The sequence below is a fragment of the Leucopleurus acutus genome, assembly GCF_964270905.1.
Source record: "Leucopleurus acutus genome assembly, chromosome: 17".
NCBI lineage: Eukaryota > Metazoa > Chordata > Mammalia > Artiodactyla > Delphinidae > Leucopleurus > Leucopleurus acutus.
The window spans coordinates 47,156,146-47,180,205 of NC_139159.1; the positions used below are offsets into that span (position 1 = coordinate 47,156,146).

The 24,060-nt window shown below is 40.4% G+C and overlaps 1 protein-coding gene across 8 annotated transcripts in view; it reads left to right on the forward strand.

The window, feature by feature from the left end:
• The window catches only part of VPS13B (vacuolar protein sorting 13 homolog B), an 808,377-nt gene that overhangs the window by 749,088 nt on the left and 35,229 nt on the right, over positions 1-24,060 (forward strand). For all 8 annotated transcript variants that reach the window (XM_082859134.1, XM_082859132.1, XM_082859133.1 and 5 more), the window contains 10 exons: positions 4,267-4,530; positions 5,210-5,293; positions 5,471-5,646; positions 6,061-6,231; positions 6,588-6,789; positions 7,908-8,096; positions 10,735-10,881; positions 13,160-13,443; positions 17,040-17,167; positions 17,365-17,564. In XM_082859134.1, coding sequence (XP_082715260.1) covers positions 4,267-4,530; positions 5,210-5,293; positions 5,471-5,646; positions 6,061-6,231; positions 6,588-6,789; positions 7,908-8,096; positions 10,735-10,881; positions 13,160-13,443; positions 17,040-17,167; positions 17,365-17,564 — 1,845 coding nt within the window. The remainder of the gene's footprint in view (positions 1-4,266; positions 4,531-5,209; positions 5,294-5,470; positions 5,647-6,060; positions 6,232-6,587; positions 6,790-7,907; positions 8,097-10,734; positions 10,882-13,159; positions 13,444-17,039; positions 17,168-17,364; positions 17,565-24,060) is intronic.

The following is a 24,060-nucleotide window of genomic DNA, read 5'->3' on the forward strand; positions in this document are numbered from 1 at the left end:
TCTTCAGTACACATCTTTGTGGCTTTGGGGAAAGAGGGGAATTAGTGTGAAACCTGGAAATGTGTATTAAAGAGAAACCCTACATTAAAAAAAATTAAGTAGCTGTCTTCAACTGATAAATTAATCTTGAAATTCTAACCATAATTTTCAAAATAACGGCATTGTAAGTGTTGCCACTTTGAAGAAAAGCAGGCATGGCTTTCACTGAACCCTGCGAGGGGGCAGCCATGAAGAGCCCCACGCCAAGGAGCAGCCATTTTGGATTTTCCTTCATCTAAGTAGCCTTCCCTCCCTGGCCACTTTTAAGGGTTTTCTTTTTATCAAATTTGAAAGCCTATTTAACAGGCTTTTTGGTTCAAAATGAAACTATAAAAATCCACCAAGAGGATCTTTGTCTTTAAACAAAGTGAGTCCCAGATGGTTGCAGAGATTCTGTGGTTTCTGTGAGAGACAGCCAAATCCTCTCCTAAATCTCATGGGGCCCAAAGGTTCTGAAACAAGAGCACTGAGCACACATTGCCAGGCCTGGACACATCGGAATAAGAACGGAGTTAAATACTGCCTCAGAGTTTTCTATTGTTTATTCAAAGTTGGGCAATGCTATGGCGTCACAAGGCTTATCATGAGTGTCTAGTCTACATATGCTAGAGAAAATCTTGTGTTCATATTTCAGTGGACTTCCATGTTTGTTATTTTGAAAATATTGTTTTAAGAGATTATAATGTCCAGAGTATCTAGGGGAAATGTAACAGTTAAGCATAGCCTGGTTTTTACAGATGTGTTCCTTCTAAAGAAAATTCAGAGGAGTAGATAGTTGGAAAATAAATGTTTAAGAAAATGCTAAACCTCACTATTCAAATAATGCAAGTTGAAACAACAATGACTTTAATTTTTGGTCTGTCAATCTAGCAGATTTGCTTGGGGTAAATAATAGTTCATAGTTGCTCACATTTTTTGTGTGTAAATAATAGTTTTGTTTAAAATGATAGTTGCTAAGTACTCCTAATGACATAGGAAAATGTATCAATTAGGATGCTTTCAGCTTGAAGTTACAAAATAGGGTTTTTAATCTTCATAGCAAGTTAAGGAGGCAGATACTATTATTGTTCCTATTTTATGTTTATTATCTCACATAACAAAAAGGAAGAAGGGAGACTCGGATGTTGGTTAGTTAATTAAGCAACTCAGTACTGTATCTGCTTCTCTGCTGTCCTCTTGAATCTGCCTTCCTCTCCTCAAGATGGCTACAAAAGCTATATCCTCTCCTAACATCTTCCATGGCAGAAAAAAAAAAGGAGGGTTTTCCCTTCTCAAATTGTCTCCCTTATTATCAAAGAGTAAAATCTTTCCCAGAGCCTTTTAGCAGTCTTCCCTTTTTATATTATTCGCCAAAACAGAGCTCCATGTTCACCCCTAAACTAATCATTAGCAAAGAGGTAATGGAATTACCACAGTTAGCTTGTACCAACTGTGGTAATGGAATTACCACAATTAGCTTGTACCAAACCATATTCTGTTTTCTTAATTAGTAGGTATTAATTTTATGAGATACAGACAGGATGGTGAGCAACACAGACTCTGGGCCAGACCATCTGGGTAACATCAGGAAAGTTATTCACCGTCTCTGTGCTTCTGGTTTTTTCCTTGTTAAGATGAGGAGTCATTGTAGCACCTGTTTTATGTGGTTGTGAAACAGGAGGGAAGGGGGCAGGGCACAACCTTTAAAAGAATGACATAGCCATAGAACATGACAAAGACTGTTTAGAACCAACTGGGTCCAAGATGGCAGAAGATTCGACTTCCAGTAGACTTTGAGCCTCATTATACAACTCATTGTGATACATTAGCGTGCTAAATGACACACCTACCAGCACCATGACAGTTCTGAGGCCAACCATAAAAGGTCAAAAAGTGGGCGGTGGCCCAATTCCTGGAAATTCCCACCCCTTCCCCAAAACAGTTGGAATAATCCTCCCACTCATTAGCCCGTGAAATTACCCAGCCTATAAAAACTAACCATGCCACATTTAGAAGCTCTCTCGCCTTCCGAGATGGCCCACACTCTGTCTGAGTGTGTTTCTCTCTAAATAAATCCACCTCTTACCTATCACTTCATCTCCAAATTCTTCTGCAACAAAGCAGGAACCTTAAATTCACCAGGAACAGTTGCTGTGAGAATAAAAGAGATAATTTGTGAAAATACTTTGTATTAGTCATGGTTCTCCAAAAAAAAACCCAGAACCAGTAGGGTGTATGTGTGTACACACACACATATACATATATACGTACGTAGGGAAAGGGAGGGAGAGATGTATTGTAAATTGGCTCACACGATGATGGAGGCTGAGAAGTCCTAAGATCTGCCATCTGCAAGTTGGAACACCAGAAGAGCTGATGTGTAGTTCCAGTCCAAAAGCCAGCAGGCTAGTGTACCAAGAAGAGCTGATGTTTCAGTCCATGTCCAAAGGCTGGAAAAGACCAGTGTCCAGCTCAAGCAGTGAGACAGGAGGAGTTCCCTCTTACTCAGGCTCTTTGTTCTTTCATGTCTTCAGTTGATATGATAAGGCCCACCCACGTTCAGAAGAGCAGTCTGCTTTAGTCAGTCTACCAATTCAAATGTTAGTCTCATCTAGAAACACCTTCACAGACACACGCAGAGTAATGTTTGAGTAAAATATCTGTGCACCCCATGGCCCATTCAAGTTGACACATAAAATTAACCGTCATATCCTTAGACATACATGCTATACATGTATTACTTAGTATACATTTTATAACCTGGAAAAATATTACAAATAAGGAAAACAGTATGTGACAGTCCTGTCTTCCTCAGTCATGGTGAAAATTCATATTACACAGGATTTGCTTTCTAAAAGTATTCACTGCAGAGGAGTAAATTTTGTGTTATCTTTTCAATTTCCACCAATTTAAGAGATATTTCTTAATGCCTGCTCTGAACTATACTCTTAGCTGGATGAAAAGTTAAATAATACATGGGTTTAATGGATAATTCTGTGTGTTTTATAAAGATAACACTTCTATGCTGTAAGAAAAACCTGAATAAGATAAAATATAATTAGGCTTCTGAGTTAAAAGTTGTTTGTATTATCAGTTTATACAGAGATGTCGTATTGCATAAGAGTGCAATAAACCCGTGGAAATCAGCCGCAGGGAATAAATTGATCACAATTGTCATCTCAGCTATGAGAGCTGAAGTCTTGTTTCCAGTCCCCTTCCTTTTTGACTGCTACATTGTTCAATACCATCCACCACCACCTTCCAGTCAGTCTCTTCTCTCGTGGCTTCAGCAACCCTGCATTCTCCTGACACTCCTTCGTCCCTTCTCTGACTTCTCACCCTGAGTCTGTACCTAAAGTCTTGGTCAGTTACTGGGTTTGAGCCTCCACCCTCTTTTCCAGGTAAACTGTCTTCCTGTCCGCACACATTTGTGAGGCTTTAATTTCACAAGTCTTCCATCTCCAGTCCCACCTTCACTCTCAAGCACATGACCAGCCTTTGTAGCTGGGCATGGATCCTGCCTACATGTCTGTCCTTTGAATTCTGCAAACTCAACATGACCAAAGCAAAGTCCCTTCTCTTCTTGGAAGCCTCTTTTTCTTCTTGTACTCTCTAAATAAGCTAATGATTTCATTTTCTTTCCATTAAAATCAGCATAGTTTACTCTGTCTGAACAAGGCATACCTTGTTTTATTGTGCTTTGCTCTATTGAGCTTTGCAGATACTACGTTTTCATCAGTTGAAAGTTTGTGGCAACGCTTCATCAGTTGAAAGTTTTTGGCGACGCTGCATCAAGCAGTCCAACAGCATTGGCTCGCTTCGTGTCTCTGTGTCACATTTTGCTAATTCTCACAATATTTCAAACGTTTTCATTTATTATTATCTTTGTTACGGTGATCTGTGATCAGTGACCTTTGATGTTACTATTGCAAAAAGATTACAACTCGCCGAAGACGCAGATGATGGTTAGCAGTTTTTAGCAAAAAAAAAATTTTTAATTAATGTATTTAAACGTTTATAGACATAATGCTTTGAATACTTAATAGATTACAGTATAGTGTAAACATAACCTTCATATGCACTGGGAAACCAAAAAATTCATCTGACTCCCTTTGTTGCAATATTTGCTATATTGTGTTGATCTGGAACCAAACCTGCCGTATCTCCAAGGTTTCCCTGTATTTCCAATTCATGGAATCTGAACTGATGAAGTCTTATTGATTGATGGATTGATTGATTGTCTTTCAGATTATCATCTGTGGAAGACAGATTATCTGTAGTTACTTGTCTCAAAGCATAGAACTAAAAGTCGTTCAGCATTACATTGGTCAAGATGGACAAGCTGTGGTCCGAGAACATTTTGACTGCCTCACAGCCAAACGGAAATTGCCTTCGTACATACTAGAAGACAGCGAACTGACCGAGTTGTGTGTGAAGGCCAAAGGAGATGAAGATTGGTCGAGAGACGTGTGTCTGGAATCCAAGACCCCTGAGTATAGCGTTGTCATTCAGGTATGAGAAGTAGTACAGTCCAGAATAGAGCAGCTTTAAATTTTTAAATTTCTCATTATGTTCTTTATTCAGTACAGCACTTAATTTATTAATAAATTATATATACAAAAGAGGGGAGGCCTGAAATAGTATAAAAAGGCTTTGAATATTATTTCTCAAACTTTTTCGTCCCCATCCCACGACAACACGTTTGTATCAGTTCCAGTCGTTCTCGTAGCCGAGACTCTACCCCTCCCAGATGGAGATGATTTATATCTTGAAAAAGATTCTGATGCACAAGGGCTTTGGAGGGACGGGAGGGAATAAAGGGTGTCCTCCCCACTTGAGAAGCCTTATGATGATCTGCTACTTTTTTATCTCTTTCTCAATCTCCACCATCATCACTTTCATTCCCATAAAGGACATATCCTCTCTTTTGTTCTCCCACTCACTCTTATATCAGTCTCTCCACATACAAATCCCTTCATCTTTACGGAAAGAATTGGCCCCATTGACTCACTGCACATTCACTTTATGCCGTAATGAAGTCTGTTTTTGCTTATTCTTTTTTTTTAAATGGCTTTTTTCTGTAACTTCAAACTTTTTGTATCCTCCAAATGGATATTATATCTGTGCCTTATTTTGATGAATTAGTAAACTGTTTAGTATTTAATAGAACCCTTTTCTGTCTCATGTGCAGGTGCCGTCTTCACACAGTTCTCTTATTTATGTCTGGTGCACAGTTTTGACTTTAGAACCCAGCTCTCAAGTGCAACAACGAATGGTAAGTGCTTTCTAATCCTAAAATATGGCATATGGCTTTGACCTTTCCTGTTCTGAAATAAATTAAGGTCAGAGTGACCCAGGGAAGAGATTTATTACAAGTTTGTTTCAGCGTCAAACAGCTGGAATACTGCAACAAAGCAAATATGAAAGTTGTTCTGTCCTTTTATTTTTATAGATTGTGTTCAGCCCTCTTTTTATCATGAGGAGTCATCTTCCAGACCCCATTATCATACATTTGGAGAAAAGAAGTCTGGGATTGAGTGAAACACAAATTATTCCAGGAAAAGGACAAGAAAAACCGCTGCAAAACATAGAACCTGACCTTGTACATCACCTAACATTTCAAGCAAGGTACTGGGAAAGTCCTTACATTTTCTTAAGAGAGATTCAGTAGAAAAGTAACTTTGTCCTGCTGAGGGGGTAAGGGAGGATAGAGTTTTTTGTATGATTTCTTATCTTATGAGAATGTTATTTTTAAATTGCCCTGCCTAGTATTCTCTTATTCTCTTCTACAGTTTAAGATAAAATTCAGCCCCTTTGGATATAAATAAGAGGGATGATCAGAAAATGTAATTGACACATAATTTCTGTAGAGGAACAAGAGATCTCCACCCAAGCATTGGGGAGGAAAGGCCACGGCCCAGATAATTCCCCAAACTGTGTCATCATCCCTAAAGCACCAAAAATTGACTCACTCTCACCAAAAAAAATATTGGTCTATGATACATCTGATAATCATTCTTGTTTTTTCTTTCCGTTTCCTAGAGAAGAAGATGATCCTTCACATTGTGCTGTTCCCATCTCAACATCCCTCATTAAGCAAATAGCCACTAAGATACACCCCGGAGGCACAGTTACTCAGACCCTTGACGAGTTCTATGGGCCAGAAAAGTCCCTTCAACCCACATGGCCCTATAATAAAAAGGACTCTGACAGGTAATGTTCTCTAGCAGGTCTTTTTCTACAAACATTTCTCAATATTAAGAAATAAATAACTGTTCACAAAAATCTTAGATACCATAAAAACATTTTAAAGAAGATGTTTGCGTGTATCTGTCAGATTCTGACCTTTGCTCACCTAGTAGATGTATTCTGTAGATTGCTTCATTCTTAATCTCGAACATAGTTGCATGAAAAGTTTCTTTCTCCTGGATGCAAACTTAGCATTGCATGACTCTGGTGTGAAGAGGTGTCATACAGGAGCGTTGTGTGTCTGGAATCCTTAAACACATTTCATGAATCCTGAAGTCATCATGTTTCATTGAGTCTCTTGGATGTGGTATTTGGCACAGGAATGAGCAGCTGAGCCAGTGGGACAGCCCAATGCGAGTGAAGCTGTCAGCCTGGAAGCCATATGTGAGGACCTTGTTGATAGAGCTGCTACCCTGGGCCCTGCTCATCAATCAGTCCAAGTGGGACCTCTGGCTGTTTGAGGGAGAGAAGATTGTTCTACAGGTTCCTGCTGGCAAAATTATTATCCCTCCTAATTTTCAGGTACTATAACATTTTTTTTTAAACTAATAGGAATTCTTTCCTTTCAACAACCAGCTTTTATTCTGAGGTTGCATTTATGTTCTTAACAGAATCAATCAGTTGTGGAAAACTGTCCTCCTAGATGCATATGTAAGGGGTATGGAATGTTCTTTGATATTCAGAGACATCTCAGATGTCTTTTTTTTTTTCCCCATCAGCAGTATTCATGCTTGAGTTATCATTAAATTTGATAACTTGTACTAGTTACATTCTCATTTCCATTGTGTATAGGATGTTTGACAAGTATTAGGATTTGCCTGCTCAGGATATGTTAAGAATATAGAGCCATATTCTGTGCTAACCCACCCCCTAGATATTTTTGTGGTTCTTACAGAAACTCTCAGAGATGTGCAAGATGGATAAGAAGTAAAGATTTCTGAACAGCTATTTTTGTCAAGGCCCCGTTTCCTTTATAAGTGGACTTGCCTGTCCATAATCATGGATGCCCCCCGTTAGTGATAACAGCATAGAATCATTAATAACAAGGGAAGAAAAACTTAATTGTAAAACAGAATTTCATAGGAAGATTTTATATTCCATTACAGGAGAACTTTCTTGATAAGGCTAGCCCAGTTCAAGAAGGCACATAAATCTGTAAGAAAATAGAGTACAAGGAATTTCTAAATAAAATGTTTTCCTGATAGGGAATAATTTGAGAGTCCTTTTTTTTTTGAATTCCAGTTTATAAGCATCTTTACTCAATTGCATTTTTCCTTTTTTTAAAAAAAAATAATCATATGATGTTACCTTAAGGAATTGGGATGTTGACCTACATGTACGTAGTGTTGCATATTATTCTTTTGTCAAATGAAATGAAACCTTCAGTTTTTAAGCCTTTGGTATATAGGGTAGTCACAGTTTAGATTGATGGTTTTTTTCCCTCCTTCAATAAATATGAATTCCATTGTGATTCAGAGAAAGCACTGGGAACTAAAATAAAATGTATGTTGCCATTACCAAAAAAAAGGGATTTGGTTGCCTAAGTAGACGTATTACATAATATAAAAAATTCCTACGAATTGAGGTAAAAATATCAAAGTTAAGAAAAATACTTTATAATTGAGGCATTACTTTTCCAGGAAGCTTTTCAAATTGGAATATACTGGGCAAATACAAACACTGTGCACAAGTCAGTAGCAATTAAACTGGTCCATAACCTGACATCTCCAAAGTGGAAAGATGGAGGTAATGGTGAAGTTGTGTCATTGGACGAAGAAGGGTTTGTTGCTGCCGAAATAAGACTTGGTGCTTTCCCAGGACATCAGAAGGTAAGATCAAAGTCGATAAAAGTCTGTGTGGCTCAGGGGATAGCATGCCATCCCTTCAACCTGTTTAAAATGAGTCTACCCTTTTCTTTTTTAATCCCTTTTTGGTATTACTTGTTCCAAACAATTGTTAACAGTGTAACGTGATTTCTTAGACCTCTCTGTTTTACAGTCGTTTTTTTTTTCCTTTGCTAGTGATAAAAGCTGTGTCACATAGTTTATCCAATAACCTCTCTATTTCAGAACACTCAGCAGTCACTTGATTTATTGTAAGTAGGGGAAAAAAGTGAACTTATTCCCAAATATCCACAAGTTGTACTTGGCCTCCTTGTTTTAGAGCAGGAGGTAGAGCTGCTAACATTCTGAGTATTGAGTGAAAGGACAAAGGCTCCTGCAGCAAAGGTTATATTTCTGGAAAGGGCATCCTGAGCAAAATGATGTGGAGTTGTGTTATTGAACAGCGGACTGGTACTCATGTTTATGAAGATGAATACAAAAAAATGAAAAAAAATAGTTATTTAACTAAATATAAGTGGTATGTGCTTTTCAACATGAATCTTTTCTAAAGTAGTGTATGAAAACCAGTTAAGCTGAATAATATAGTAACAAATCACATTAAACTGTATGTATGAAGTAAGTATCATAGTGTACCATGTAGAAATCTCATGCTGTACTTAATGATATCTTTGTTATTTTAGCTGTCCCAAATCTGAAAAAGAAAGGATGCTTCATCAGAGTAGTATAATTCAGAATGACCTTTCTCTGGGAAGAAGCTAGATTTTGACAGGCATCTTCAAAGAGCCTCCTGAGAAAAGTTAGGGTCATTTGGTGACTTTTTAAAAATAAATTTCTCTGATACAAAGTAGTAGGTCTTCAGTATTCAAGGCTGGTATCCATTTCCTCTAAGTTGTCTGGGCAACACGTTTATGCTCTGCCGGCCAAAATACTGTAACACGGGTGTAAATGGCAAAGAGCTGTAAGCGTGAATCACCGAAAGTTGAATAGTTGTAAGTTGAGAACTACCATCAAAACCTGGAAAAAAAGTTATGATATACAGTCAAATACCCAGTACCTCCAGCACCTCACAAAGTGGCCACAGCAAGTGCGAATAAATGTTAGTGAAGGAATGAATGAACTGTTGGAAAATATAATATTATTATATTTATATCTCATTATTCTCTAGTAGTGATTCTCAAACTTTTTAGTCTTTGGACCCCTTTACACTCTTAAAAGATACCGAGGACCTCCAAAACACCTTTTGTTTATGTGGACTATATCTATTTGATATTTATCAAATTAGAAATTAAAACAGAAAATTTTAAACACAAGAATTCACAAACATACATTTCATTAGCCATAAGCATGATGACATCATATGTCATATAGCCTCTGGAAAACTCCACTGTATGCTCATGTGAAAATTAGAGTGAAAAAGACAAATAGCATCTTATTATTATTTTAAAATTAGTTTTGACCTTGGGGCCCCCTGAAAGAATCTCAAAGACCATCTCCGCCAAGGGTTCTCGGACCACACTCTGAGAACTTTCTTGACGTTACCACTTGCTAGATGGATATCTTTAGGCAAGTAATACCTTCTCTGAGCATCAGTTCCTCATACAATGTGATAGGACAATGAGATGATACACACCGTGGTTAAGAGCAGCACCAGGGAACCAGTCTGCATGGTTTCTAATTCCAACCCTTAGACCCTCTTTATCTTTGTGACCTTGGGCAAGTTGCTTACCTCTTTGTGCCTCACTTTTTCTCTTCTGTAAAATGGGGATAATATAGTAGCTACCCCATGTGGGTGTAGTGAGCATTCTGTGAATTAATATGCATAAAGTACTTTCAACAGGTGGAGCACAAGAAGGCAATATATGAGGGTCAGCTGTTACTATTTTCTTCAACATTGTCATCATTATTTAAGTTCTCAGAACTCCCCTTGGTCCAGGTACACATTCAGTGAGATAGCTGCTAGGGTGAGCATGAGGAGAAGGGGAATGCTGGATTGAGTTCTTTATGTTGAAAAGGATAAGTGACATCTGTTTATGTATAAGTGCTTTATAAGTAAGTATTTTGTGAGGGAAAAATTGGTTTAATAACTTGAAAACAAGTCTCTGTCACTATACAATAGCAGGAAAAGTAGGTGGTTTGCTAAAGCACCCTGTTGAAGAGTAAATAGTGACCCTTTTTAGGGACCAAGACAATTTTGAGACTGAAAGGGAACTCTACTAAATCCTCTGGAACAGAAGATAAAATTGTTACTGTCCTGTGCAAACCAATGGATAAAATGACTTTTAAAAATAATCAAGAGGTTTTTATATGCCGTATGATTTTTTTCCCCCTTTGGAAGCACCCACTTAAGTATCAGATTTAATTTGAATTTATGTATTATGTTCTGTTGTTTAGAAGTTGTTAATATTTTCATGAATTGATGAAATACATGATTGGTGAGTCAAAATACTCTAAAGATTGGGCAGAATAAACAAAACAACAGTGGTTAGATGCCACGAAGTAGGTGGCAGTGCCTTAACTGTATGCGCCTCTCCCATCCTTGTCAAGGGGAGTGCTAACCTTCTCTCCTTTCATACAACACCCATATAATATTTTAAAAATTACTCTTTCCTCAATTGTCCTGCAGTTATGCCAGTTCTGCATTTCCTCCATGGTACAGCAAGGCATACAAATTATTCAGGTTGAAGACAAGACTACAATAATCAATAATACACCGTATCAGATATTTTATAAACCACAGTTATCTATCGCCAGACCCCACTCTGGAAAGGAGGTAAGCAATTCAAAGATGAGTGTTTTGTCTAAGTTTTCATAAATCAATAATAATTATTATCAACTTTTTTTTAACCTGGAACAAATCAAAAGCTAACACTGAGTATAGGTAAAGATTCATTGAGTTTTGCTTTCATTAAAACCATGGATGCTGGGCTTCCCTGGTGGCGCAGTGGTTGAGAGTCCGCCTGCCGATGCAGGGGACACGGGTTCGTGCCCCGGTCCGGGAGGATCCCACATGCCGCGGAGCGGCTGGGCCCGTGAGCCATGGCCGCTGAGCCTGCGCCTCCGGAGCCTGTGCTCCGCAGCGGGAGAGGCCACAACAGTGAGAGGCCCACGTACCGCAAAACACACACACACACACACACACACACACACACACACACACACACACACACACAAAAAAAAAAAAACAAAAAACAATCATGGATGCCATGGTGAGCACTTCCAAGGTACTTAATGAGGAGACATCCTACCAAGCAGGAGATCCGGACCCACTGGCAGCTGGGTGCTGCCGGCCCCATCTGCTCCCGAGGCTGCAGCGCTCTCTGCCAGAGCTCACTAACACAAGGCCCCGCCAGCAGGAAGCGGGCCTGAGGACTGGCTCAGAGGCTCCTGGAAAAGAACATCTGCCTCACAGGCCACCGTGCCTGGAGGAGCCCTGTGTGAAGAAGGCTCAGCCCCAACGGAGCCCCAGATCTGAGAGCGCTGAGCTCTGTGTCCACGAGGAGAGGAAATGTGAAAATGTACCAGCTCGTTTATGTTAACGTCTCTATGGCAGAATACGCGGCAAATGAATCCAATATTCAATTCTTTATACAGTTCAGATGAACAGTTTTATTTTAAGAGAGTAAGGAGATATTTTAAGAGGATTTGAAAACAGAATATGCTAAGTGGTATCTATTGTTTTACGCTATTGAAACCATCATATAGAAAAGTATTATTTTTCTTTACTTTCATCTGAATTTATTGTTAGCCCTTACTTTCAGCTCCTAAAAATTACATTAGAGCAATACAGTAGGATGAAAGTCTTATTCTTCTAAGCCTACAGTGCATTATAGTATTTATAAAAATGTCAGAGTAATAGAATTTCATCTTGGTTCGTTGAAGTATTGATAGAATAAATAGGTGACCAGAAGTACCCTGGTGGGAAGTAGAGGTCAACAGTAATTGCATTGTAGGCGAGGATTTGAGGGAAGATCCAGCATGAGCCCTGATAATTTTCCTGCTTCTCCCCACCCTAGGGCTTCCTGAGGCATTGGGTCAGGGTTTTCGACACTGACACTTCCTCATCTGAAGAGGGGCATAATTTTGCATTCCTTGCAGGTTTTGGGTGAAGGTTAAATGAGGTAATATGAGTAAAAAGACTGGGCACTCAGGAAAGGAGAATTGCCAGCAGTCACCTCAATACCAGCATCACAATGGGCTCCTTGAGAGAAGGGGAAGGCCCCTATCCTTTCTGCAGCTGAGGGGGCCCCCTTTTTCAACCCCGACCCTGCTTCGGGCAGGTGTTGGAATTGTTTAAAGACATGGTAATCCCTACCCTCTCAGGGAGACTGTCTGGGACAGTGGGAGAAACAGCCCAAGAGCGAAGGAGGAAGCCTGGCTGCTGGCTAGGCTTTGCCACACACTGGCTTTGTGATGCTGGACAAATCGTCTGCACTCTGGGAAGCAGCTTCCTCAGCTGTGAAAGAGGAGGGCCAAATAAATTATCTCTAAAGGTCCTTTTTATGTCTACAATCCTGAGACTCTCTAATGTGCCAGAAACCATGTGGAATTCCAACAGAGGGTTGGAGATCAGAGTTTCCTGCTCCCTCAGGATGAGCCTTCAAAAAAATTTGTCTTCTGAGCCCCCAGTTTACCCTTCTGTATCTCATTCAGATCTCTTCTGCCCAAGGTCCCCCGGGGTGCCACCCTTTCAGTCCAGCCACACCTCTCTAGGAGGACTCCCTCCCAACAAACAACACTTGTACCACATGGCATGGCTTTTCTTTGCAGTACCTGGGGGTATTGAGAACTTTGCATCACCTTTGAAGTCACACCAGTTTTATCATGTTTCATTATGCCTAGAAAAGCCGACCCTGTTCTTCCTGCTCCTTGTAACTGTCTCATTAGAGCTTTCTCATGGGAACAGGATTTCTAATATTCCCATGTCCCCCACCTGGCCACCTCCTGAGAATGTATGTTATGGTTTCTCAGAAGCTGTGCTTTAAAAAGTGTAACTTCTCTGTATGACTGTAGTAACTGTGCTCTCTCTGCATTGTCTTTTCTTTCTTCAGTATTTTCATGTTCCAGACAGTGCTACTTTCAGCATTTGCCCAGGTGGCGAGCAGCCTGCTGTGAAATCCAGCTCCCTTCCTTGCTGGGACTTAATGCCTGATATCAGTCAGTCAGTGCTGGATGCATCCCTGCTTCAGAAACAGATCTTGCTGGCCTTCTCTCCTGCCGCAGTTGCCGACAGCTCACAGTGCTGGAGCCTGCCAGCTCTAGTTAGACAAGAGTTTCCCAGACAGAGTGTGTCAGTGCCCTTCGGGAACTATAGGGAAAATGGATTCTGTACCAGGTATTTTACATTTATGTGAATGTCCTTCTTTGCTTCATCCAGGTGCCGGGAGAAATAGGAGAAGATTTGCAGTGCTCACCACATGTAAAATTAGGTTTTGCTTTTATTTTTCATGGCTTCTAGGTTTTGTATACAACTGGGCAAATGTTATGATCACACATGGGTTGTCCCAGTGTACCACTGATGAGATTTCTGCCTTATGCAGCTTCTACTAGGGGGAAATGTGATGTTTGTACCGTAGAATAGCAGAAATCTATCATAATGAAAAGATCACCTTCTTTTATGGCTTCTTAGCCTCTGTCAAGTGATAAGAAATAAGGGTTAAAATATGAGAGAGTCAAGTTGGAAAACCTTTTCTTTTCCCATATTTTACTTTTACTTCAAAATGGAATTTTTCTCAAGTCATTAAGAGAGATAACTTAGATAAACACAAGTCACAGAAGACTCTGTTCTGTGGTTGTTCCTGCACGCAAGTTACTCCAATTACCAATTACCAATTATGCAAATAGCAACCACAGAATCAAGCCAGAGACATGTAATGGTTTGTTCATACCGGACTTTTATTTTGCGGTCGTTTTGCATGCAATATGTCCTTTCTGTAGCTGTCAGGAATAACTTATTTATGGTATATATAAAAAGTACAAAAGAAAACATATTGTAACCTTATGAGAGGTACCTTTTTTCGTGATTATGAATTTATAGACTTTATTTGAGATTTTAGCCATCTTAACTTTGATGTATATAGAGATTTCTAGTAGTAATATTTTAAAAGATAACTTCCTCACTCGAGTTATCCTTAATATTAAGGCTCTGTTCCCTACACACATCCCTTCTTCTTTCACAACACTCACAAACATCCATGATTTTATAAACACTTTTCACCCCTAACTCGAGAGGAATGTTTGTCCTTATGTTCTGGTTGGAGAAGTTAAGTGTGGTGAGTTTTTTTATTTTTAATTAAAACAAACTTGGGACTTCGGCGCAGTGGTTAAGAATCCGCCTGCCAATGCAGGGGACGCGGGTTCGAGCCCTGGTTCGGAAAGATCCCACATGCCGCGGAGCAACTAAGCCCGTGCACCACAACTACTGAGCCTGCGCTCTAGAGCCCATGAGACACAACTACTGAGCCCGTGTGCCACAACTACTGAGCCTGCGCCCTTGAGCTCACGAGCCACAACTACTGAGCCCATGTGCCACAGCTACTGAAGCCCACGCGCCTAGAGCCTGTGCTCCGGAACAAGAGAAGCCACCGTAATGAGAAGCCCGCGCACCGCAAAGGAGAGTAGCCCCCGCTTGCTGCAACTAGAGAAGGCCCGTGTGCAGCAACGAAGACCCAATGCAGCCAGAAATAAATAATAAATAAATAAATTTATTAAAAAAAAACTTATTGTTTCCAAAGCGGGGTGGGGGGAGGGATAAATTAGGAGGCTGGGAATTAACATATGCACACTACTATGTATAAAATAGATAACCAACAAGAACCTACTGTATAGCACAGGGAACTATACTCACCGTTATGTAATAACCTATAAGGGAAAAGAATCTGAAAAGAATATATGTATATAACTGAATTGCTGTGCTGTACACCTGAAACTTACACAATATTGTAAATCAACCATACTTCAAAAAAAATTTTTTTTAACATCTTTATTGGAGTATAATTGCTTTTCAATGGTGTGTTAGTTTCTGCTTTATAACAAAGTGAATCAGTTTACATATACATATGTTCCCATATCTCTTCCCTCTTGCGTCTCCCTCCCTCCCACCCTCCCTATCCCACCCCTCTAGGTGGTCACAAAGCACTGAGCTGATCTCCCTGTGCTATGCGGCTGCTTCCCACTAGCTATCTATTTTACATTTGGTAGTGTATATATGTCCATGCCACTCTCTCACTTCGTCCCAGCTTACCCTTCTCCCTCCCCATATCCTCAAGTCCATGCTCTAGTAAGTGTTATTTTGAGATAATCGTAGATTCACATACAGATACAGGAAATAATACAGAGAGGTCCCATGTATCCCTTACCCAGTTCCCCTGTCTTGCAAAACTCAACTATAATATCACAACTGGGATATTGGCGTTGATAAAATCAACATATAGAACATTTCCATCAATTAAGTGTGGTAAGTTTAATAAGGAAGTATTTTTGAAAGCAATGTGAACCTATGTATAGAAAACAAAACTTATTTTTAAAACTGAGAGACAAAATGTAAAATAAAACACTTAGAAATTAAGTTTAAAATTCTAAGATTTTATTAATATAATTTAAATCTTAATCTGTACATATTAAGCTAGATATTACATTGGAAGTGCCGTATTTCAGTCGTGGCCCCAGCTCTTGGCTATCGGCAGAGCATTCTCTGTGGTTGGCTTGCCCAGCTCTTCCACAGGTAGGCTGGGAGAAGGACTTCGGTGCTAATGCAGAGACTGACGCTCAGAGAGTGTTCCATCTCCTCTCCTCCCCCCAGTCCAGCAGTGCACATGTCATGGTGTTAGTTAGTTATTAATATGATTTCCCCAAATACTAATCGACAGTTCACCTTGACATTTCAGACAAATATACAGGCTTTGGGAAGAACTCACACTGGCGAGCAGAATAGGTAATGAATGGGAAATCCTTCAGTGTGTCATTGACCCCTTATAATAAGTGGAAACTGAGGGCCACATTTGGCAAATATCTGATTTCTTTGATTAATTTCAACAATCGGCCCACAGAATTTAAGCTTCAGAGAGAATTTTTTTCCTGCTTTGTTATGAAATACTTTTTGGTAGTCTCTAGGTCTAAATTGGAGCCTTTCTCTCTGTCCATTGTAGAGGTCAGCCTACGGCCACACAGCAGTTTCTCTGAGGCCAAATAGTAAATACAGCTTTGCTCTTCGTAGTCAAAATGGAGATCCTGTAAAGCATGATGATTGGCAAAAATTGACAACAAACATATTGAGCATACCTACCTTTAGAATTAAAAAAGAACAAGTACCCAGATTCTCTAGTCGTCCTTCTAGAAGCACATCAACTCCTCCTTTGCCAAAATTTACCAAGCACTTTTGAGGAGGAAGAGCTAGCACAAGGATATCTGTAATTCTCTCCGAGTGGTAGGAGTTATGAGGGTTTTATTTTATTTATATTTTTAACTTAATTTTATTTTTTTAATTTTAATTTTATATTGGAGTATAGTTGATTAACAATGTTGTGTTAGTTTCAGGTGTACAGCAAAGTGATTCAGTTATACATATTCTTTTTCAAATTCTTTTCCCATTTAGGTTGTTACAGAATTGAGCAGTTCCCTGTGCTATACAGTAGGTCTTTGTTGGTTATCTGTTTTAAATATAGTAGTGTGTATATGATCTTTCACATTTTTTTGAATATTTTATGACCAAAATGTTTACTACTGTCAGAAAAAATTAGTAAACCTATCATTAGTGTTTGGCAGGTAATAGATAAGTGGATGTCCATCCATTCTCTGGAAAACATTTCCTCTGATGTATAAGAGAGAAGGTGTTGTAGAGGTTCTGAATATTGCAGATCCAAATAAACATGTATCAGGAGAGAAAGCATGCATTTTTTTCTAAACCATTTCTATCCTTTGATTCTGTTCTAGGGCTATAGCACTGACATATCAAGAGCACTTTGGAGTGACTTATTTAACCCTCTCAGAAGACCCTAGTCCTCGAATAATTTTCCACAACAGATGTCCAGTAACAGTACTTATAAAGGAAAATACTAAAGGTATATGTTATAGTATTGAATTTAAATAATACAAAACCTATATTCTTTCTGGAGGTTTTTGACTTCGTAGTTACCTGTGACCCTTAAATAAAAGTGAGCTTCTCTGAGAAGTTTCTCTTGCCCCATTACGTTTAGTATCCCCAAGTCTTTTTCTTCAAGGCCTAAGTCTGCATATGCCTTTCTTTTTCCAATTTTAGATATTCCAAAGTGTGAGGTTTATTGCAGAAGAATTCCTCCTGAGTGCTCAATTCATCATGAGCTGTATCATCAGCTTTCCAGTTATCCAGACTGCAGGACCAGAGACTTACTCCCCAGCCTCCTTTTGAGAGTAGAATTGCTGGAGGAAACGACGAGTGAGTGGAGCGACGCCATCGACATCAACAGTCAGGGAACACAGGTCAGTGAGCCGTGAGGGTTCCTGCCAAAGCCCAAAGAAACAGTCCCTTTTTAAGGTTTTGGTGGTTGTCTGTTTCTAAACATAGTTTTCTAAATGTTGAATGTCTTGTCTCTGTGTGAGGGCACATGTGTATCCACTTTTACATCTTCAATGGGCTATAAATTCTCAAACCCAAGTATGTATCTCAAAGCGTACTTTGCAACTGTTTATGAGAGGGTAGCACCAGTTAAGCAAGCCCATCTTGGGTCTAAATCCAGGTCAAAAATGAAATAAAATTGTTAACCTTCTTTACATGGAAGGTAATCTAACTGTCCAGATCTTAGGACAATCATATTGTCAACCCTAGATTAATCACCTCTTTTGAAAATTTGCTAAGTGTAAAATATACATATTAATCCTAGTAGTGCGTGAAACTTTGCAAATATAAGCACAGTTTTAAAAACCTGAACAGTTCAGATGTCCTGATTTGTCTCTGTCTTACTCTGGATGTTAGTGATAATATTTTTCTTGAAAATGGCACAGGAACCTGGCATTTCCTTTCTGCTCTAATTAAAATTTGCCACTTTTCAGTACCATTCAGTGGCATTAAATACATTCACAGTGTTGTAAAACCATAACCACTATCTATTTCCAGAAATGTTTTGTCATCCTGAACAGATACTCTAAACCCATAACTCCCCATTCTCCCCTCTCCCCAACTCCTGGTGATCTCTAATGTACTTTCTGTCTCTGAATCTGCCTACTCCAGGCATCTCATGTAAGTGGAATCATACAACATTTGTCCTTTTGTGTCTGGCTTATTTCACTTAGCATAATGTTTTCAAGGTTCATGCATGTTGTAGCATGTGTCAGAACTTCATTCCTTTTTATGGCTGAATAATATTGTGCTGAACTTTTTAAAAGTCCTTTCACATATATTAGTCCATTTGATCTTCACAACAGGCTTATGAAGTAGGTCCTACTGTAATGGTTACAGCACACATATTAAAGTTATAAATGTACTTACAGTGATAATAATGGTTATCATTTAATAAGTGCTTAATGTATGCTAGGCATTGTGCTAAGCACTTCACATTCATTCTTACTTAACCTTTGCAGCAGCCGTACGAGATAGGGACTGTCACCTCCATGTTACAGAAGTGAAAACTGAGATCTCCAGAAGGAACATGGCCTAATTCCCATGTGTTACAAGGGAAGGGACTGGGATTTTATCCAGACCTGCCTGACTCCATAGCATGTGCTATGAATGCTACTTCCTTACCTGGAATTCCTTAACTGCCCTCTTCCCCAGTCCTGCTGGCACATTCTTTCTCATCTCTCAAGGGATTCTCTCCCTACACCCCTGTGAAGTCTCCTGCCCACCCCCCTGGGACCCTCTACATACTCACACAACATTTGTAACATTTAATTGCATTCACTTCTGTAAATGATTTCCTACCAAGTCAAGATTTCTGGCAGTCAGACACCTGCCTTACTCATCCACAGCCTACAGCAGAATGCCTGCCAACACAGTGAGATCTGAATACGTATCATACAGATAAATGAATGACTGAATGAATGAAAGAGAAGGTGAGCTTACCAAGAGAGGTCTTATAAGGGAGGAGAAGAGGGTCCCAGGCCTAACTTTGGGAAACTCCAACATGTGAGTGTCATGCAGCAACAGACTGAGAAGGATCAGGAGAGTGGCTGGGCGAGAACCTGGGCAGAAACAGGAAAGCCCCTGAGAGAGAGAGTTTACAGGATGGCAGATGGTGGGAAGAGGGCAAGCAGGGTAGCCACTGGAAGTTACAGGTTCGGAGGGAGTGGAAGTGAGGAGTGCAGCGACGGTGAGAAGTGTTCTTTCAAGAAGCGTGGCCGTGAAGCAGATGAGATCAGTGGGGAGGAAGCCCTTTATATGCTGCAGGAAAGTAGTCAGTGGAGGAGACATGAAAACAGGAGCGAGGAAGTGCCAGAGAGACAAGTCCAAAGCATGGGGAGTGTAATTCTACTTGAACAGAAGGGCCACGCCCTCTTCTCTGTTGGCAGAAAAGAGTTGGGGATGGGCACAGGTGTAGGTAGAGATCTCAGGAGGGATGGACTGGGAAATGGAGTGAAGTGATACCCACTGGCCTTAAGTTTATTATGAAGTGTGGAATGAAACGTCTGCTGAGAGACAGAGGGAAACGGGTGGGGGCCTGGGGAGAGTGTAGCTGTGGAAACAGGTGAAGGACATGGCCGGGGACAGATGCAAGAGGGGCCCCGCTCACCTGGGAGACCTGCATTTGTGGTTCCCCAAACTACTGAGGGGTGTGATCTCCATCCGCAGTGCTCATGTGATGAACAGTGAAAATCTGCTGGGTCTGTGCAGCCTCAGAAGACGTTCCCCGTCTCAGTAATTTACAAAATAAGTATCACCAGCTTCTCAAGGGTCCCTGAACTCCCCTGCATCGGTTTGAAGATGTTTGAAACCTTGCTTATATATGTCTAGGGAATTCTTTACAATAGGCATTCTGCCTGCCAAACCTTATTTTGGGGATTCCTGTTCACTCTAAATTTCCTCAAACCTTTGTAGTCAGGGACACTTCAAAGCAGAGAGGAGGTACTGTTTCCAACACCCTTATCATCCCTGGTCCGAGGACCCAGCAAAGTCTCATGTTCCCATTAATCTTTGAGGAGCTGTGTGCCATATGTCCCGCAGACCACGGTTTACTTCCTATTCTGGAGGAAGATTTGTTTCAGGCCCTCACTGGCATCTCCTCAGTAACACACCAGGGCATATAAATCACTGGGGAGCTTGGGGAGCTGTGTCCTCTGATGAAAGGAAGCAGCCCTTCTGTAGGAGGGAGCTTGTCTTCCAGGAGCCTTTCCTCAGCCCTGGGTCACAGGCACGTGATGTGAATTTCAAAGCTGACCTAAAAAAAGCAGAATTAAAAAAAAAAAAAAAAGCAGAATTAAAACACCATAAAATCTCCATTATGCCCCAAGGAAGAAGACTCCTTTAGCTTTTGTCAGTCATAGAGATGCCCCTGCCTTGGTCATGTAAATAAGACCGTGTCATGTTGTATAATTTTGACATGGAATGTGAGAAGGAATATGCAGACAGTAACTTTATGGTTACACAAAGAAGTATTCTTTGGATCAAGAGTTAACTAGAAGACCTGAGAGCGTGTCGGCCACAAAATCCTGATGGGGGTGGGTTTTCTGGGGCTGTGTCCCTGGCTCACACCTGGTTAGAAGACATCTCAGCCAGAGGCCCCGCAGTGGCAACTGGTGCTCTTATCCCTAATGACAGTCGGTGGGAGCCTGACTTCAGGGAGGAAAAATCTTCAGATTCTCAATAAGTAAGTGAACGTATGAAAAATAAGCTTATGTTGATAATTTTAAGTCATAATTTTGATCCTATCAGGAAAATACTTTAGAATCCTGTCACAGTGTATGGGATTTCAATTGCTCATAGTTCAAAACCTGATTTTCGTCAAAGTTAGGCAACCTTCTTTGGAAAAATTCAAAACAAAAAAAAGGTACACAGAAAACATAGTAGTTACTTTTTTACTAATATAGACATTGAGAAACATTGCTTCAGTCGTTCAATCCACAGGACTTCTTGAGATTAAATATGCGCCAGACATTATAACCTGGTGCTGGGACTACATAAAATACAGTGAACAAACATGGAACACAGCCCTTTCCCTCAAGGAGACCATGTGTGGAGGAGATAGATGATAAGCAAGTAATCCCATGGGTCGTTGTACTGTTGTGAACTCTGGTAACAGCTCTGCAGGAGAGGCGGGTACAGGTGTGCTGTTATACGGCAGACTAATTTGAGAGGCCAAGGAGTGTGTCAGTGCGTAAGAGACCTGGCATCTATGCCTTAAAGGAGGAACAGGCATTAAGTATTAGACGAGAGAATGGGAGATTTTTCTTGGCAGAAAGAATAATGTGTTCAAAGCTTTGGTGCTCAGAGAGGGAACATCGGCCTTTCAGGGATCTAAATGCCAATGTGGCCCTAGTGCCAGATGAAGGAAAAGGGGGTGAGAGAGGAGGCTAGTGAGGCAATTCAAGGCCAAACCTGGCAAGATGCTGTAGCTCCAATCAAGGATTTGGGGTTTTATCTTAAAAGCCACGGGAAGTGATTGAATTGTTTATGAAAAGCAATTTCTGAGCCAAAGAAGAACGAGCAGTTTGAACCCCAAAAGGCAGATTAAAATTATCTCTTTGCAGGTGAATTCTCTTCTACAAAGATACAGTAAATTCTCATGATCTTTGACTCTTTTTTTTTTTTTTAATTTATTTTATCTTTGGCTGTGTTGGGTCCTTGTTGCTGTGCGCGGGCTTTCTCTAGTTGTGGCGAGCGGGGGCTACTCTTCGTTGCGGTGCGTGGGCTTCTCATTGTGGTGGCTTCTCTTGTTGTGGAGCACGAACTCTAGGCGCGCGGGCTTCAGTAGTTGTGGCACATGGGCTCAGTAGTTGTGGTTCACGGGCTCTAGAGCATAGGCTCAGTAGTTGTGGCACACGGGCTTAGTTGCTCCTTGGCATGTGGGATCTTCCCAGACCAGGGCTCGAACCCGTGACCCCTGCATTGGCAGGCGGATTCTTAACCACTGCACCACCAGGGAAGTCCTCATGATCTTTGACTCTTAACAGAAGTGTTTAGTGGGGTCAGCATCATTGCTGTTTTCTTCTCCTATAAGCTCTGTATCATTTACAAAGTGCTTTCACATCCAGTCTCCGTTCTTTCATTCATTTATTCAACCAACTTTTACTGAGGACCTATCAAGGGCCAAACCCTTTTCCCTGAATAATGTATAATTCCCACCTTCAAGGCACCTGCATAGCTAAATAAATGCAGTCGAGTGTAGTAAGCCCTAAGATAGAGGCTTTGATCACTGCAAAAACTCTAAGATAGTCGGGGCAGTAATTTTGCTGTTTACGTTACTGATGAGAGGATTGAGGCTTAAAAAGTAATCCACTAGATGGTTTATAATTAAGCAGCATCAGGCTGGAACCTGGGTCTGCTCACATGTGGCCCAGTCTCGTTTTTCCTATACCAAGCTAAGAGCACTGTCTGTCCTTTGGAGTCCTGCCCTGGCTACAAACATTTCCACCTGAAAGTCGATGAAAGCACAGGTTAGAAGAGGTTTTCTAATGTCCCCTTTTACCTAGAGCAAGAGTCCCTTCCATGACATCCCACCCTAGAAGATTCCGAGTGTCATAGTCATGGCTTATTCCAGCAGTGACTATGAGAAAGTTTCTGCTTATATCAAGCTGAAAACTATCCCTCTGTAGGATCCATTCATCCATCCTTGTTTAACCTGCTGAGGCATCACAGAGTATTTACTTCCCCTTTAATAGAGCAACACTACAATCATTTGAAGGCAGCTTCAACATCTTCTCTAACCGTTCCCTTATCCAGGCCAAACGTTTCTGGTTCCTTGAATCATTCCTTCAGCAAGTGTGATTTCCAGACCCATCACCACAGTTACCCTGCCTGAACACACTAGTGTGTTATGTTCCCTTTTAAAAATCTGGCAGCCAGAATTATACATACTATTCCAAATGTGGTCTAACCAGCTATTACCTCCCTATGCTACATTAATAAATTAGAAGATTGAGTTAGCTTTTTATTAACGAGTTCAGACTGTTTGTTATTATTGAACTCGTGGTCAGCCACATCCCCCAGATCTTTATCATGTGACTTGCTGTACAGTTGACTGTTTTAACCCAATGACAGGACTTAACATTTACCCCCGGTAAATTAAATCTTGTTGCTATTGGCCTAATCCACTTGTTGAAATCACTTTAAAAAAATTGTGATGCTGTCATCCAGCATATTTAAGTATCCCTAGTAGCTTTATGTCATCTATAGATGTGGTGAGCATGCATTCTACATGGTCATCCAAGTCATTAATAAATATGTTGAACAGGACAAGTCCAAGGTCAACATGCTGCAGTGAGTCACCAGACACTTCCCTAATGCGTAGGTTCAATCAGCCACTAACACACCAAACTGTACTGTCATTTAGCCCTCATTTCTTAAATAAGAAAATGTGTCTAAAAGCACTTTTAAACTATACTGTATAAGATATTTTTTATCTTGCTTGCAAGAATATCGTGAGACACTTTGGTAAATGCCTTGATGAGCCAGAACTCAAATGTGTAATCAGTCCATTTGGTGCAGATCAGACAGGGGTAACCCTGAGCACTAATGCTTAAAGGGCATGTAGTCATTTTCAGAGATATCATTAGCATCCATCCCAAAATGTTTACATAGAGAAGAAGTTGTCGATCCAAGTGAGAATCTGCCTTATAAAATGTGTAGTGCAGATGTTTTGGCTTCTTGCTTACTTCAGTCGCCTCCCTCACCCCCCATATCAGGGCCAGAAGCGATATCAGCAAGTTGACACCCAATTGTAACATCTGCCAAGTGTCTTGGTGGAGAGTCTCCTATGTGTTTACAGTTTGTTCTGGTTGAGTCACCATTTCTTCCCAAGATCCTCGGGAGTAGGGATTTCCCTAA